This window comes from Limulus polyphemus, unplaced genomic scaffold (genome assembly GCF_000517525.1).
Source record: "Limulus polyphemus unplaced genomic scaffold, Limulus_polyphemus-2.1.2 Scaffold990, whole genome shotgun sequence".
Classification (NCBI taxonomy): domain Eukaryota; kingdom Metazoa; phylum Arthropoda; class Merostomata; order Xiphosura; family Limulidae; genus Limulus; species Limulus polyphemus.
The window spans coordinates 208,290-226,839 of NW_013666600.1; the positions used below are offsets into that span (position 1 = coordinate 208,290).

The following is an 18,550-nucleotide window of genomic DNA, read 5'->3' on the forward strand; positions in this document are numbered from 1 at the left end:
ACTCAGTGTATATATATATATCATTACTATTTATAAACAAGTTCTTGAATTTCAGTTCCTTTTCTTAAAACATAGAAGAGCAAATAATGAAATATAGAAAAAATGATCTCTACTACTTATGATCGATTGTAAAAAAGTTTGTACTCGCCATACCTGGCATGCTAAGCCTTGCCAAATTTCACATGTGGAAGATGTAAAACAAAATAACTTTTTTTAGGTTTTGTACATGCATTTTGAAATAAGAAATTATAAATTACTCTACCAATATTGCAGAATTCCACTGTAATTTCTCAGGCTTACTAACTGAATTGTATTTAGCTCTAAAAAAATAATGTTTTTCGAACAATATTTTCACTTACCCCTTCCTCCCAAGATTGGAGACAAAAGAAATATTCTAGGGAACTTCCCACCTTTAAAAGGCTAAGAAAATCATGTGGGGGAAAGTCTGAACTTTTGATTGGTTATGATTGAGCGACGCGAGTGTACATAAATATGAATTTCTAAAAATGGAAAGGTGGGCAGGGCCACCGTGTTTGATTCACTAAATATAGTGATATCTCAGCAAATTGAAAAGATAGAAGGTTCTTATTTTATATTTTCTTGTCAGTATTGGTAATTTGAGTTTCTAATTTGTAAGAAACTGTAGATTTTGTGTTTGAACTTCACAAACATCTAGTTTGAACCAAAGCTGCATTTAACATATCATGTGACACACAAAAATCAATATTTAGGAATTTGTTTTTAATATTTAATTTTAAATTAAGAAATAACTATTCTATAATATTAAAATTTGAATTATAATTTACAATTTGATACCAAACTTATTGACGTACATTCACAAAATAGCAGATCAATAAAATTTTGCATGCAAGTCTACAAATGTGATGACATGCCCTCTGAACCTTGACCATAGGAAAACCCATAGCAATAGGGTTAATGAACTTCATGATTAATTGATTATTAAATTCCACTAATCAACCAGCTATACATAGAATAGAAGTACAAAAAAACAACATCTGATTATACCTCAGGGAACCACTCAAATATTTAGTTGACTGAAGTTTTAACCTATCAAATGTCATACTATATTACATTGTTTTCTAGTTCAAACTTTATTACCTCAGGAAATACATCAATGAGCTTAGCAGAATTCTAGCTAGAAATCCAGAAAAATTGTGATAGTTATAGGACATGTTATTATTCTGGTGTATTATTTAATTAGATAAAAAAATACTTAGTGCAGTAGTAACATTAGTAGGATTAAGTTTCATTAACAGTCGATATAAAAAGAAGACCCAGGTAAATAATATATTTATGTTTTTACGTGCATTTTTTTAGTATTATAAAAGTAATTAAAATGTAAAAATTAGAAACTTTTTAGGTTAAATAAGGTTAGTTTAGGTAAAATAAAATATAACAATAAAATGTTTTCATGAAGTATGCTCATGAGTAGCCTGTGTGTTATGTAATTTTATAAGATAACATGAGCTACTCCTTCACTCAGTGATTTACAAGTTGTGTAGTGGGAGAATTAGTTATACCAGGTTCAAAGGGCAATGAAATAATAAAATTTAAATATAAACAGGTGTATACTTGAGCTATTTATGATAAATAAATGTAGTTTCATGTTACAGTTTGAAGTCATTTTAAAAAGAAAAAAAGAGTAATATAGATTTATTTCAAATTTCTGTTATGGTGGTTACAAGGTTGGACAAATTGACTGACCTCATTTAGAGTTAGGGTAGAGAAAATAACAGATAAAATATAAAGTTTTACTGAAAAAAAACATTTGAAGTTTATTTAGGAAGTTTTAGAGATTATGCAAATGAAATTTGACAATTTTCAGATGAAGAAAAGTATATTTAATCTTCCCATGAAAATCACTTTGCACTCTAAGCAGTCAACACTTTGACTCCACATATCCAAAGATTTTAGGAAAATACTTTATAAAAAAAAAAGTATTCCAACAATATAATAGTAGCCAGTTTATTATACAAAACACAAATTCACTTATTAGTAAAATAAGCATACAATTTAAGCATTGATTAGTTAATACGGTTGTACACAGTGGTAAGCAGGTATTGAAGGAGAGACAGCTTTAGAAGCAGTACAATTAAGCATACATAAAGCAGTGATGTAGAAAAAAACAATTGGAATTCATGTTTGGTCTTTATATTTACATATTAAGGCTCAGAAGAGAAACTAAGATTTTAGTGTATTTAATTTAGTCTTAGCCAATGACATGTTAAAAAACAAATAAACACCAGTAATACACAAAACCCTATGAAATACCTTGTGTGGAAATAAATGCATTTTTCTGTTGGAAACCATCGACATAGTTAGCATTAATGTAGTCTTGGGAAGGATCATCACTGGGAAACATAAGTTTGACTCGGGAATGGTCATAGCAAAGTACATCACTATATCGATTTTTTGGTTGATTATGTTTCAATCTGCAAGGGAAAAAAATGTTTAAAATACTTTTACATAATCACTCTAAACTCCAATTTACTTCTTATACTTATAATTCAACCATGAATATTTCTAAGAATCCCTATCTAAAATTCCAGAAAAAAAAACAAACCTTTACACATCTAAAATTAATACAATGTTTTTTTTAAAAGTTATTTCAACTTACTATATATTTTCCTGCACGACAGTCAAAATTCTCATATCAGCACATTTATGAAACTTATGAATATATAAAAGAAATATTATAACTGAGTTTTCACAAAGTAATACAGATTCTATCAATAGTGTTTTTCAATAGTTGACCAATATTCATAGTGAAATAATCATATATTTAATGACACATTGAAAGAAACATTATATTTTCATTAATTACATATGGGTTCTTACCAAATGGTATAAATTATGCCAAAGCAAAATGGTTGGCATAAGTTTCTTGTCAGTTTCAATAATAAACAGTACCAAATTCAAAATCCCCTATGGCATTATAATTCTGTTAATGATATAATACTGTTGAGCTGACAAACCCTTTATGTGATGGAAAAGTCATAAAAACTTACCTTGACTATGAAACAACTAAAATGCTTATAGCATAAATTTCAAAATTCATAAAAAAAAAGATACATTAAATATTATTTCAAAAAAAGAATATTGAATTATTATTATTATTATTACCTGTTAGTTGCTTAACATGCAATACAAATGAGAAATGCAAGTATCAGTAGAATAATCATACAATTAAGTTACTTTGGGTGTAAAATTTGTATAGAATCTAGGGATGGAGTTCCTTGTTTAAATAACAATATACATTCAATATAGTTTTGTTTTAACTCTTGGCTTTATCATTGCTACATTTGAAAACAGTTCAGAAAACAAAAATTATTAAATAGCTAGATTTCACAGTTTAATATAAACATTCTGAAAAATTAAGTTGTTAAAGTATAAAAACAATAAGTTTATCATTTAAAAAACTTGTAATTTTTACATATTACATTTAAACATTCTGATTTCTCTACGGTGTAATAATACATAAAAACCAACCTTTACTATGAAGTAACCAAAAACCGTATAGCAGAAATTCTAAGAACCCACGAGAAAAAGCAAAGAATAATGTGTTATAATATGTCAACCACACTACACCTGACATATCCAGTGCCAACATCACCTTCTACCAAATACCAAGACCTACCAGCCTGGTTGGAATATGACAAATATAGTAGTTGTTTGTATATATCAACTTTCATGAAAAATTAATGTTATGGAGTAAACCACATTAAGTAAGTGAATTCTTATTACTGTCAATTGTATTTAAGTCATTAAAAAATTGATTTTTTTAGGGTAAGAAATTTATTCAGTTTTATAGCTATAATATAATTAACTTTTAATATTATTCAGAAGAGCTGGCAAACCAGCAGACTAATCTTCTTGTTCCTGGACAAATAATGACAGCATCAACAGAAAACCACATTAGTAATTCTAAGAACCCATAAAATTTTGAAGTTATAGAAAATAAATGCATACAAATATTATTAGAAAAAACATCTCTAAAGATTTTGTATTTTTACTTTTACACATGTACTTTTCCTATGTTTTCAGAGCAAGTGCTACAGTGTGGACTGAGAAAATAAAATTCCATCATGTACATTAAAATAAATTACATCACACATACAGGACAAAGAACTTATCCAAAAAATTATAATGACTTTCTATTTGGATACACAGAAAGTCTGAGAAAACTTCCACAATAAAAATGGAACTTACTGTTTAAACTCCACTTTATAATTAATTCAGTTTTCTTTTTAGAAACAGCTTTATCATTGCTGTTTGACTGAAAAAACAACTGGAGAAATTTGTTTGTTTGTTTTTGAATTTCGCGCAAAGCTACACGAGTACTATCTGCGCTAGCCATCCCTAATTTAACAGTGTAAAACTAGAGGGAAAGCAGCTAGTCATCACCACCCACTGCCAGCTCTTGGGCTACTCTTTAACCAACGAATAGTGGGATTGACCGTCACATTATAATGGCCCCACGGCTGAAAGATTGCAAGTCGAGCACCGTAACCACCTGGCTATGCCGGGCCGCTGGAGAAGTACAAACAAAGTTAATGTTATTTAGTTAGTTTGTTTGTTTGTTTGAAGTTAAGCACAAAGCTATACAATGGGCTATCTGTGCTCTGCCCACTACGGGTATCAAAACCTGGTTTCTAGCATTGTAAGTCCGCAGACATACCGCTCTGCCACTGGGGGGCTAATGTTATTTAGAGTTTAATACTTAAATTTTGGAAAAATGAAGTTTTTAAATTAAGAAATTCAAGAAAAAATTTTAACATAATATTGGGTTTCTTTGTTTCCATTTCTCACATGCAAAACTTTTTGCAGTATGTGAGGCTTATGAAAACACGCATACTTAGAAACAGTAATGTGGCTATAACATAGCATACAGTAAAGAAACATGCATACCTAATATTAGATTACAATGGGCATTGGACCAATACTGTAAAGATAACTGGTGGTCCACTGTCATGATCACCGGTTCATTTTGCATGTTGACAAAGTATATTAAGGCTTGAGATGTTTACCTATACATCTGCCTGTAATGTTAACATTTTCCTTAACTGAAAGTGTATTTCCGATAAGTACCTCTTTACACAAGTAGTTATTTCCTCTTGAGTTTGCACATTCTGCCTGAGAGATTTGCATGCCACAAGCCTTGTGAAAACTCTCACCTAATTTCACATGTCCATGTGAACTTGGGCTTCGATATAATGATGTATCATGCAGCAAAACTCTCCACCAATAGAAGTGTGATATATCTCCATGTGCAAATACTCCTTCTATAACCGTGCACAAGAATCTTCATTCTTTAATGAGGCAATAATGACAGACACAATAGGATAGTGGGAACATGTATGAAGGTGCATATCTATTGGAAATACATTTTCAGGTAAGGAAAATGATAAATTTCAAAATTAATGCACACATCCATACACAGATAGCTTGAATCCCATGTTGAGATGGTGGAGAGACTTGGGCAAAGATTACCTAGATGAGCACCCTTCAGAAAGCATCCAAAGGAAGCTCATGGGGTGGGACACCCAATGGCAAGGGCTCCATTGGGGCACACCCATGAGAGAACACATCTTGTCTCATACAGGGTACACTCTTTGTCCATGTATAAGAAAAGGCTGAAAAGTCAAAAATATGTCACAAATATGGGCAGAATAGGGGCCAGGCTTTCTTAAGTGTTCAATTTGATGTTGCAAGTGTTCTGGGGCAAATTTCTCTGAGTATATACTTTACACAAACATATAATAATTTCTAAATGACAGACAATGGACAGAGCTTTCCAAACATTTATGTTGAGTTTGTGTTAAGTTTTTCCATTAAACCAAGGAAATGAACAATGGTGGAATGTTAAAAGTAGCATGTAGCCAGAAGACAATTTTAATTTCAAAGCAATAACACAAACACAAAAATTGTAAGTATGACTCAAGCCTTTACTGTGATTAATTAGTAAACACTTATGTTTTGAAAATTTGTTATTAGCTGATTGTCCCATTACTTTTTCACTTATAAAAATATCCAAAAATAACATATCACTGTAATCATGTGTTCTTCTTTATGGTTGTTTATTTTCAAGACAATAATTACAAATTTTTGAGTAAATAAACAGATTAGAGTAAAATCAATCCGGGAAGTATATAATTTGATTTGATCATACTTCAAACACAGGGTATTGAGAGATTTTGGGTATGCCCAGTTGGAACTCGTAATAAAATTAATTTTTTTAAGCACATGATCACCTTTACGCATATATCTAGTGCAGATACTTAAATTCTGTTATATTGTTATAAACAACAGCCAAAACATTTGTTGGTATCAATAACTGAAAAGGTAAGAGTAAATTGCACTCGTCAATAAAAATTACTGAACAAGAAATTACGTGAACTCATTTATGTGTTCTCTTTTACGTTAGTTTTGCTTCAGAGGGGAATATATATAGAGTGCATAATGCTTTTCCCGGCATATTTAGTTTCCACCGTGTGCAGATGATTAAAGTAGGGTGGATTTGAAATGTATTAGTCACAAATCAACTCATTTTCCTGCAAGAAAAGTCCTTGAAAGTGGGATTACCTAACAGGTGTGTATCTCTAACTGTATAATTAACATTCAAATGGTGTGAGTGGTGGTAATTTTAGGTTTAAATGACTGATAAATTACAAAGCTAAATCTTTGAGCAATAACTTTGGGTCTATTTATAAAAAAAGATAATTGGGGACATGGTGAGATGCATGTAAAGGAGTTCACAGAATGGATAAAGGAGATCACCATTTTAATTCAACTCCTTATATATGCTTTGCGCTTCTTAGTATAATACCACTTTATAATAAAAGCTTACATTTGATGTTTATTATCTGTGGAAGTTGTGTAATACAAAATAACTATTCTAATTATCCTGCTGTAGCTGGATTTACTGTAGAAATGTAAAGGAGATCACATTAATTTCTACACCGGTGTTTGTGGAAGTTTACTGTAGCAAATCTTATGGGCAGTTAAGATTTATATATAGTGTAATCATTGAAAATATATGATAGTGACTAAAAATTAACATGATAGCCAGGGTCACATGGAAAGACTGGTGTGATCTCCTTTACATTCAAGACTTACCTCTAAATGTCCCATAGACTAGTCTTAAACATTTATTAATCAACTCTTTGTTGATATTTGGTTAAATAATAAAGCAAGTTTGCTGACAAATGTCCAGTATAAATTTAAACTGCTGTGAACAAACGTTTTCATGGAATAAAAACTGTTGTTTTAAATAATGCTTTTTAATGCACAATTTAGTGTTTGGAATACTTATACAGTTAGGTGTTCTGGATTAGTTCATTATACTAGAATTTGAAATAATAATCTTTATTTTGTCAAATGATGTATAATTCAGTCTTCAATAAAGTTTTCTTAGTTACTTACAATTTGTTTGCTTTTTGCCTTTTTATTCTAGATACAATATAATCTGGTGAAGGAGAATATAGTGATAAACAGTAGTCATCTTCATCAAGGTGGAAAAATATGAAAGAATGTAGCTAGATTTTTGGCGCACAGTTTTTCAGTAGTTATATTTTCAAGAACTGCATAAATCATACTTATTGGAGATTTTTTCAACATTTTCCAGTTGAAAAATGGACACTTAGGAAAGCCTGGCCCATAGGTACATGACTATCTGAGTACTCACACACAAGCTGTTGAATGGCCAATACATGTAGTGAGGTTGGGGCTTGTTCAGACCTTACCTTGTGTGCTCACCTCCTCTACCATCAGACTTAACAAGTTAAAACCAGATGTGGGAGAAAAGCATTTGTAATAAGTATCTGTGCTCAGTTGCTATAGGCCCCTTGCCTGCTGTGGGAGTAGGGTGTGTGTGTGTCAGATACATCACAGATGTATAGGGACTAGTTCATCTTCTCAACCATCAGAAGCAATGGGCTTATGCCAACTGCAGGAGCAGGAATTGTGAAAGAAAGGTATTCAAAAATGAATGATACAGTTATATGTAACCACTGTCTACTTGGAGATTGTGATGTATCTAATGTATATATATATATGTGTGTGTGTGTAATGAGCAACACTTTACTCCAAAAACACCTGAGCCCCAGTGGTTAGGTTTCAATCACTGAGGATTCTCCATGATCCACACAGATAGCTAGAATCCCATATTGAGATGGTGGAGAGACCAGTGCAAAGATTACCTAGATGAGCTCCCTTCAGAAAGCATCCAAAGGAAATCATGGGATGTGACAATTGATGGCAAGGGCTCCACTGAGGCACACTTGTGGGAAACAGAATCATGTCTCATCCAAGGTAAGTGGCAAGGGTCTCCCACACTCAATTCAATAAAGATGGAGGTTGGGGTGCATAAGGGAGACCCAGATAATTTGCTCTGATCCCCATCAGTCTTTCTGTTTGGAAAGGTCTTTTACTGGAAACAGTGCAATGAGTAACCTTGAAACTCTATTTTTAAAAGCTGGCAAGTGCAGTCCAGAGAAGTGGGCAGATACACAACTTTGGTGCTGGCTTTTTCCATTATAGTCCATGGAACAGTATGGTCTGGATCAGACAAGAAATGTAACATAGATATATTCAGAAATACCACAAGGAAACTGTTAGTGGTCTTGCGGAACACCTCATCTCACAGTGGGCACATGGTATGAGTACTTTCCGTTATCATGGCTCAATGAGGAATTTTGGGTAAGTATACTCTGGGAGGCAATGCTTGCTACCTGGTGGGATCCTCTGGTGATTGCGAGGTGGGAAATATATACATTCACCTGCTGACAGACAGAGGGTGGTGAAGAATGGCCATGAACAGAAGTCTAAATCTTAACAGATATGAGACAACCAGGAGATGCAAATAGATGGAGATGAAGAGGTGTGGAGTGGTCAAGATATTAGTCCAAAGAAAAGAGAAGGAGGGGGAAAAACTGAAGAGAAGAGAGTTGTGAAAGCATACAATCATCTGCCTCCAGAAGGGAATATACAAGACATATGCAAAGGTAGATGGAGATCAAACCCATAATGGGGGAAGAGAGAGGCCCAGGGTAGAGGAGGAGTCTCAAGGAACGAAAGTACAGTGAGGAAAACCACAAATGGAGAAAGAAAGTGACAAAACACAGAGTGACCTGGACAGGACATCAGTGTCTGTCCAAATCAGAAAGAACACCAAGAAGAGAAATAGGAGGAGGAGATATGAGAGAAAAGGAGTGATCACTGTCCCTTACAATGGAATATGAGGGAAGGAAAGACCAGTCTGAATGAAAAAGAAAGTAAGTACAATAATGAGATAGCAGGAGAAAATAAGGACATGGATATGTGAACAACAGCAATCACAGGCAAGTAGTAAGAGGACTAATGTGTCTAGAGTGAGCATAAACATCTGCTAGAGGTTTGACAGGGACCTGGGTAGGAGCATGGAGAACCATAGTGAAAATCCAGTCAAGCAAGAAGTAGGAAGAATCAGTGAATAAGGAAGGAGTAAAAGAGGGTAGAAAAGAAACAGAGAATAAATTATCATATGATGTCAGGAAAGGCAGAAGGTGGTGGAAATACTGCCCAAAACCCAAGATAGAAGAAACTTACAGTTTGTGGAAGAACAGTCCTATGAAAGGGGAAGAGTATGTTATGCAATGAAGTCAAAGGGGAAATGGTGACAGTGAGACCAAAATGATGAGTACACCCTGTACATTGGCACAAGGAAGTGGTAGAAGGGTGACAAATGTGAGACAAAGGGACAGCTACACAATCAGGGAGGTGGAATGGACAAATTCCACATGTGAAGATAAAGGTGTCATATCCTGAGGAAAGAGTGATATGTGAGGGTGGATCAAAAGGGAAAGAATGTTGGGATAGGGAAGACAGGCCTGAAACACATGGAGATTGAGTAACAGAAACCATGATTGGGATCACCTGTAAGGGGCCACCAAAAAGATCCTGAAAGGGGTGTCCCAAAACAAAGCAAAGACCTGAGAGTGGAAGTGATGAGGATGATAGACATAATGAAAAAAATGGAACAAGTCCTGACTAAGGGCATAAACAGCAAGGGCTGAGGAATGAGGCAATGGAAACCAGAAGAGAGAAAGGTTACCAATGAGGGGCATGGAAGGTACAACAAAAAGAGAAGTAACAAGTTGAAAGCAGAATAACAGAAAACTAGTCAGTGATGAACCATTCCATGGATAGGACACTGTTATGTTGAGAACACAGCTTGCAATGACGTGCAGTGCCCCTAGAACATGACAGGTTATGAAACATTATCTTCTTTGTATACATGTTAAGAAGTAATGAAAAAAGATTAAACATTATCTATTATGAGTACATGTTAAGGAGTAAGTAACAACAATCAAATACATCTTCTAATTGTATGTGAAGGAGTAATTAACCAGATCTAATCATTATAGTCTATGTGAACATGTTAAGGAGTCATGAAATAGGACAAAACATCATCTACTATGTTTACATGTTAAAGAGTAATAAACAATCACAAAACATTACCTATTTGTTACATTTTAAGTAGTAATAAATATTGATTTCCATTTGTATATGACAAAACATTAACATTTACAAGGACATGTTAAGAAGTACATCATTATTATCAGAATGTTACATGTCAAGGAAGAATAAACAGCATCGAAATATCACCTCCTACATGTAAATGGTAAAGAGTAACAAAATAGAAATAAACATGGTTGTCTAAGTGTACATGTTAAAGAGAAAGGAACCAGGTTGAAGCATTATCAATCATGTGTACACATTAAGGAGTAATTAACTATGACTAAACAATAACTACATGTTAATTCTCCTTCTCACTATGGGCTTGGTCCCAGAGACAGACCTCGTAATCATTCTGTGCTTGTTATAGTTTTCATGCTATAACTTTTAATACAGTAGATGTATCTTCACGAAATTTTGCAGATTATCAGTAAATATTACAAGGCTTTTATATACAAAATATCAAAATTTTGTATCAAGTTTTAAGATTATTTAAGTAATGATTTGCTCATGCATTTTTTTCTTTTTGAATGTTGACTATCCAACATGCAAAGTAATTTTAATTTTAAAAAATTAAAAAATAGATATAAATTTGGCTTTTTTCATACTAGAATCACTACAAATTATGACACAAAAACACAAATGTTTAGTCTAAATAGTTTAAATCCAACAACATTCTACATCTATAATATATTTATTATTTTTATTAACATTATAGAAGTTGCAATGATGTGGTGCACGTGCACTCATGTTACTATTTCCAAGAATATAAGACTGGCCTTTTCAAAGTGACCTGTCTTGGCTGTGTGCTAGTGGGCCAGTATTTTGTAAAATACAGTCAAGTTTTAGTTATAATACATTACATATGTATATACATTATTACTATTTACAAATAATTTCTTAAATTTCAATTATTTTTCTAAAAATATAGTACAGTAACTAAAGAACAATAAAAAAAAACAATTATCTCTTCCAATTACAAACTTTGTACTCGTTTGCTACTTGACACAAGTTGCTAAGCCTTATCAAATTTGGAAAAATGGAGAATGTAAAACAAAATAATTTTTTTTAGGTTTTTATATATGCATTTTGAAATAACAAAAAAATCATGAATTACTACAATACCACAGAATTCCAGTAAAATTTATCCAACTTAGTAACTAAGCTGTATTTGGGTATAAAGAAATATGATTTTTCAAACTCACTAATGTCTTACCTTACCACTTGGAATCTAGTATGAAAAGAAAGAGTTTCCCGTGCAAGTAAGTTGTAGAGGCTGAGAAAACCACTAGGGTAGGGGGACATTCTGAGCTTTTGATTGGTTATACACACATCATTGAGCAAAGTAGGTGTACATAAGCAAGTATTTTCAAAAATGGAAGAGGTGTGTGTGGCCACCTTAGTTGATTCAATAAATATAGCAATATCTCAGCAAATACAAAAGATATGAGGTTCCTCTCTTATATTCTAGTTTGTCAATATTCATAATTTGAGTATATAATTCATAAGAAACTATAGATTTTGTATTTGAACATCACAAACATCTAATTTGAAACAATACTGCAATCGGCATACCACGTGACACATAAAAATTGATATTTTTTAACATTTACTTTTAAATTAACTAATGTATAACAGTAAAATTTGAAATATAATCTACAATTTATACCAAACTTATTGACATACATTCATAAAATAGTAGTTCAATAATATTTTGAATGTGAGTCTACAAATGTGATGACAGCCTTTGACCCGTGTCAGTAGTGTTAAGAAGTAATGAACTAGATCTAAACATTATCATCTAAGTGTACATGTTAAAGAATAAGTACTATGTTTAAACATCAACAGTTATGTCCAAATGTTATATTCTAAGTGGTACATGTAAAGGAGTAATTAATTATGTCTTAATATTATCTGCAATGAGTTATATATGTTAAGGAGTACAAACTAGAGCTAAATACTAACAGCTACATGTACATAGCAAAGAATAATTAACTAAGTATTGTCTTCTGTATGTACATATGAAGAAGTAATAAGCTAGATTTAAACATTACCTTCTACATGAACATGTTAAGGAATAATCAACCAGAATGAAATATTAAACATCTATGTGTTGTATGTTAAAGAGTAACTAACTGTAACTAAACATTAATGTGTATGCTTACATGGTAAGGTGTAATTAAATATGACCAAATATCAACTTCTTTGTGCACATGTGATGGAGTGATGAACTATGACTAAACATAATATACTATGTGGTATATGTTAAAGACTAATTAACTGTGAGTAAACATTATATTGTATGTGGTACAAATTAAAGATTAATGAACTAGATCTAAACATTATATTGCATGTGGACATGTTAAGGAGTAATAAACAATGTCCAAACATTAAATCCTATGAGTTATGTATTAAGGAGTAATAAACAATGTCCAAACATTAAATCCTATGAGTTACGTGTTAAGGAGTAATAAACAATGTCCAAACATTAAATCCTATGAGTTATGTGTTAAGGAGTAATAAACAATGTCCAAACATTAAATCCTATGAGTTACATGTTAAGGAGAAATAAACTATATCTAAACAATAACTTTTATTTGTTATCTTGTAAGACAGGGAGCAAAAGCAAAGTTTAACCCTAAGGAAATCTCAGGTACTGAACAACTGGTGAGGAGAAGAAAGGAAACCAGGTGTAGAAGATTTACATAAAGCAAGTGGGAAAAGTTGAAAAATATTCATTAGGTTGAGAAGTATTCTTGGCAAATTGGGTGTAAAAAACACTCAAAATCATCCTCTTCAAAGTAAGACCTGAAAACTTGACAAAGGAAATGAGTGGAAGACAGCAGACAGTCTGGCTGCATAAGGATCCTGCCATACAATGCTAGATGGCCATTACATCTTCCACAGATGAAGAACTTCAGCAGAAATGGTGGTAAGTTATTCTGTGTGAGAAAGCTCATCACCAACATTAGCAGAGATAAGAGTTCACACTGATCTGTGAAATAATACTGAGTATGTTAAACTCAATCAAACTGAAACTTGATAGCCAAGAAAAAGGTCACAAATCTCAGCAAATTCATAACATATCTGAATACGACTGTGCTGAGGGAAAGAATAAAGATTCTCGCACATGAATGTAGAGGGAGTATTTGTGCATGGAGGTGTGTTGCACTTCTACTAGTGGAGGGTTTTGCTGCATGATACTTTATCATTTAGTAGTGCAAATTCACCTGGACACACACATGAAATTAGGTGAGAGTTTTCAAAAGGCTGGTGGTATGCATCTCTCAGGCAGAATGCACAAACTCAAGACGAATTAGTTAACTGTGTACAGAAGTATTTGTTTTGTAAATTGCTCATTACCATATCAACACTACAACTTGCATTGTATTGGATTTGCACAAATTTCAGCTTTTACGATTTTCATGAGTAAACACACAGATTTTCATCAAAAGAAATTTTAAAATTCTTATGTTAGTAATGGTAATTGGATGACTTTTGACATCAAATGAAATAAACCTTTATTTCCCAATGTTTCTGTTGTACACTTTTATCAAGGGCATGTTAAATGGAAACACATAATGTATGTAAAATTCACTGTTACATTTTGAATAAACTTACCTTGCAATATTAAAGGTACCTTCTAAAGATTTACTTTTTATATCAGCATATTCTTCATACAACCCTTTTCTTCCTAATTTACATAAATGCTGAATGAACTCTTCAAGAGTCATGTCTGTCTTTGTACCTCCCTCTAAGAGGTCTTCTTCATAATTTGCTGATGGGAGGATGGGGTCATTTATTCCATTTCTTTCTTCTAGTAAAATGTCAGGACCTGATAAACAAGGAGATTGCACTGTATCCTGTTTCTGCTGTTGAAAGAGAATATATTGAAGCTGAGTAATTTTTTAAAGATGTTGATTGACAACAAATTGTCTTCTCAATAACATCATAATATATATGTAAGGCAAAATCTGATATAATGGTTTGTTTGTTTTTTCAAGCAAAAGATGTTTATATACCGTTGGTTAACAACAGAAATTGGCCAGCAAAAACAGAAGACAATCAGCAATTATTTCTGGAGCAAAATTAAACACTAAGTGTTGATTATTGATAAAACAATTTTAATAAAAAACATTGACAATAATTACAAACTTAATGAACATTACACTTAGATTACCTCTGCCTACCCTAACACACGTACATGAGATTAAGTTTTCAAATGAAGCTCAGTGCATAGCATTTTTCAAGACAAGAATTTACTATATAGAGTATATCTTGTTTTTTTTTCCATTATATGGAACATACAAGTACACATATTAATAGTTTTTATTAATGGGAATTATGGCAAAATAGTGAAAAAAATCTAAGAGATGTATAATAAATTATTTCATTACCTAGTACAAAATATGACAATTTGGTTAAGCAATATAATGCCTCTATTTCTCAAGTTTTCCAGGTTCAATGGATGGTCTACACACTACCACAGACTGTGAAAATTTCACAGTGTAGGATACAAATATTATTGCAACAATCTTTTTTATAACTTAGAAAATGAATATATCTTTATTCAAATATATTCAGACAATTTTTCAAATGTTTAATACAAGTTGCTTTTACTTAGCTAGACACTAAGTAAATCTAATGTCCCCAGCTGTGAATTATGCTTGATATTAGATGGTCGTTCATGGTCAGAACTAGTGCAGGTGCATGGCCAATTCACAAAATAAGTTAATTTTCACAACATCCGACACACTGGACATATGCAGAGATGGAGACACTGGATGTAGTGTCATGATCTCATAATATATGTGATCCAAGATTCAGGTGACTATGAATTATGAGTTCAGTGTCTTAAACTACCAAACACTGACACAAATGGTATTTATGACAGTTTCAACAAATTATGGCATTACACACTAATTCTACTCAATTGAGATAAGTTGTTATATTTAATTGGTTTAATAAAATTGAAAAGTGTTTTATACTTTGTAATGTTACAATCAACAAAAGTGGAACTCTAACTTGCATTACATCATACATTCATCTATATATTGATCAATTATGCTTATGCTTTCCAAGCTTAAGTTACAGGTATTTATGCAACCCTTCGCTGATAAATTTTAATGTTATTACCAAGAAATACAACAGCAATTTAACTTAAGTTTTTAAATGTTTAACTTCATAGCAGCATTTTCACATGGAAATTTACAACTCAAAAATTTAAATTCTTTAATGCTTTCTGCAATTCTTGTAACTTGCAAATGCTTGCTTAGTGTTATTTCAAACTCCCACAAACAAGCATTTGACATAGCAAAGGAATGTACAAGATATGAAGTGAAAATTCACCACATACCATACACACACACACAAGTATTTTCTCTAACTTTTTAAACAACAGAGAATTATGTGTTGTCATTGTCTTAATAATAATGATGTTGTTTAATGTTAATAAAATTCTTTGCTTACATTTATTGGCTTCATTTGTTTTGAATGGGTTTTATTTGAGAACTAGTATGTATTTTTAAGGAAACTAGCAGTGAAGATGAGCAAGATTTTGCAGGTTGGAGGATAAATTAGAGGCCATTCTAATTAAAGTAGAGGCAACAGATAAAGAGAGGTGTAAACTGTGGGAAATGGCAGCAGGATTTCAACAGGAACTTAAGCTTTTACATCCAATGGATACATCAGCTAACAATAACTTTCAAGATAGAAACAGTACTATTAGGGCTAAAAGTAATGGGCTTAATTGTAATGAGCATGCATTATTAAGCAACAGATTTCAGCCCTTGGCTTGTGCAGGTGAGGAACTATTGGAGGGAATGAAAAAAAAAGTGACAGAAAACGATGTGAATGATTCTTTGACAAAGCATGTGGATAGGATAGTCTCTTGGGTAAATAAGGAGAAAAGAATTAATTATGCTACCCAGGGCCATTCAAGGAGGATCAAACTGACAGAGCAAGAGATATAATAAAGGGGGCCAGCAATGATGGAGTTCTTATTGTGTACGTAGGAGCTAATGATGTAGGAAAGGTAGGTCAGAGGAGCTAATTCATAAGTACAAGAGGTTGATAAAGGCATTTAACCCTATTGCTACAGATTTTTTCTTTGGTCAAGGGTTGAAAGGCATTTCATCACGTTTGTAGACTTATTAAGTTGTTACGATTCACTCCCTATGAAGTCATCTGTAAATCAATATTATTTTTGTCCAAAAATAAATTGTTAGCAAACCAGACCATTAGTTTCTACAGCAGTAATAAACTAACTTAAAACTCTTTACTGTTTCCAAATTAATCTATTACGTCATCAAGAAATTAATGTCACTTTTTTTAGATGAAAAAACCCAAACAACTTATATATTAAAACATAACAGTTATTAAATGAAATAGTCTCCATTCTTATCAATGATGTTTTTCCATCTTACAATCAGGTTGTTAATGCCCTGATTAAATAAATCCCTTGGCTTTAAAGCAAAAAACATGTCAATGTCCTCTTTAACACCTTCCACATTTGCATACATTTTCCCATTAAAATGGTGTTGCAGTGAATGAAAATGATGGTAATCTGATGGTGCCATATCTGGAGAATATGGTGGGTGGGGGAAAACTTCCCAACCCTGCTCCATAATCTTGTATTGCATCAAACGTGCCCCATGTGGACATGCACTGTCGTGGAGAAGAAGAACACCTTTCCGATTGACAAGTGAAGGGCGTTTCTGATGAAGGGCTTGATTTAAACAAAGCAGCATTCACACATTGGAAACGATGATCATCAGGGTTCATGAGGCACCCAAACACCTTCTTTAAGGAGTTTTCCCATATTCCTTAGATGTTTACATATTATTTCATGAGAGGCATGCATTTCAGAGCCATTTCACGAGTGTGTTGCCTTGGGTTAGACTCAACAAGTGTCTTCAGAGCATCAATATCAATTCCAACATGTTGGCCCCTGTCACAGTTTTTAAGGCTAAAGTCACCTGAACAAAATTTGCTGAACCATCGTTGACACTTACGAATATTCAAAACATTTCCATAAACTTCTTTGTGGCTACAGAGGCGTTGTTTCCCTTCTTGTATTCAAACAGCATTACGTGCCGAATGTGTGTATCATCGTGTGCCACTATTATAAGGGATTAGAGTATACTAAACTTTACGCATTATATAGGCTACACCAACATGACATATAGGTGGTTCATTTAACTATTATACGTGATGTACGTTTTATGGAGGGCAGTTAATGAAAGTGTTGCAAAACGTGACATTAATTTCTTGACAACCTAATACATTCAAAATTTTATGAATGTATGTCAATAAGTTTGGTATCAAATTGTAAATGATTCAAATTTTAGTATCATACATTAGTTAATTTTTTAATTCAAAAGTAAATATTAAAAAAATCGTAAATATTCATTTTTGTGTGTCACGTGACATGTTGAATGCAGCTTTGGTTCAAACTAGATGTTTGTGATATCCAAATACAAAGTCTATAGTTTTTTACAAACTAGAAACTCAAATTACCAATACTGACAAGAGAATATAAAATAAGAACCTTCTATCTTTTCCCTTTGCTGAGATATCACTATATTTAGTAAATCAAACACAGTCGCCCTGCCTACCTTTCCATTTTTGGAAATACTTGCATGCGTACACCCACTTCTCTCTATCATAACCAATCAAAAGTTCAGACATTCCCACACAAGGTTTTCTCAGCCTCTTAAAGGTGGGAAGTCCCCTAGAATATTTCTTTTGTCTCAAATCTCGGAAGGAAAGGGTAAGTGAAAACGTTGTTTGAAAAACAATATTTTTTTTAGTTATTTTGTTTCACATCCTCTACATGTGAAATTTGGCAAGACTTAGCATGCAAGGTACGGCATATGAGTACAAACTCCTTTAAAATCATAAGTAGTAGAGATCCTTGTTTTCTACATGACATTTTTCACTCTTTTGTGTTGTACGAAAACTAACAGGATCTTAAGAACTTATTTGTAAATAGTAATAATAATTATATATATATATATATATATATATATATATA

At 32.5% G+C, this 18,550-nt stretch overlaps 1 protein-coding gene across 2 annotated transcripts in view; it reads right to left on the minus strand.

Moving 5' to 3' along the window:
• Nucleotides 1–18,550, minus strand: part of LOC106461578 (tyrosine-protein phosphatase non-receptor type 9-like) — a 72,039-nt gene that overhangs the window by 16,084 nt on the left and 37,405 nt on the right. Inside the window, exons 9-10 of one of the 2 annotated variants that reach the window (XM_022388581.1) lie at nucleotides 14,137–14,384; nucleotides 2,293–2,453 (exon numbers count right to left, since the gene is read on the minus strand). In XM_022388581.1, the coding sequence (XP_022244289.1) occupies nucleotides 2,293–2,453; nucleotides 14,137–14,384 (409 nt within the window). Of the gene's footprint in view, nucleotides 1–2,292; nucleotides 2,454–14,136; nucleotides 14,388–18,550 lie in introns of both variants that reach the window. The other variant, XM_013921420.2, reaches the window with a different exon arrangement.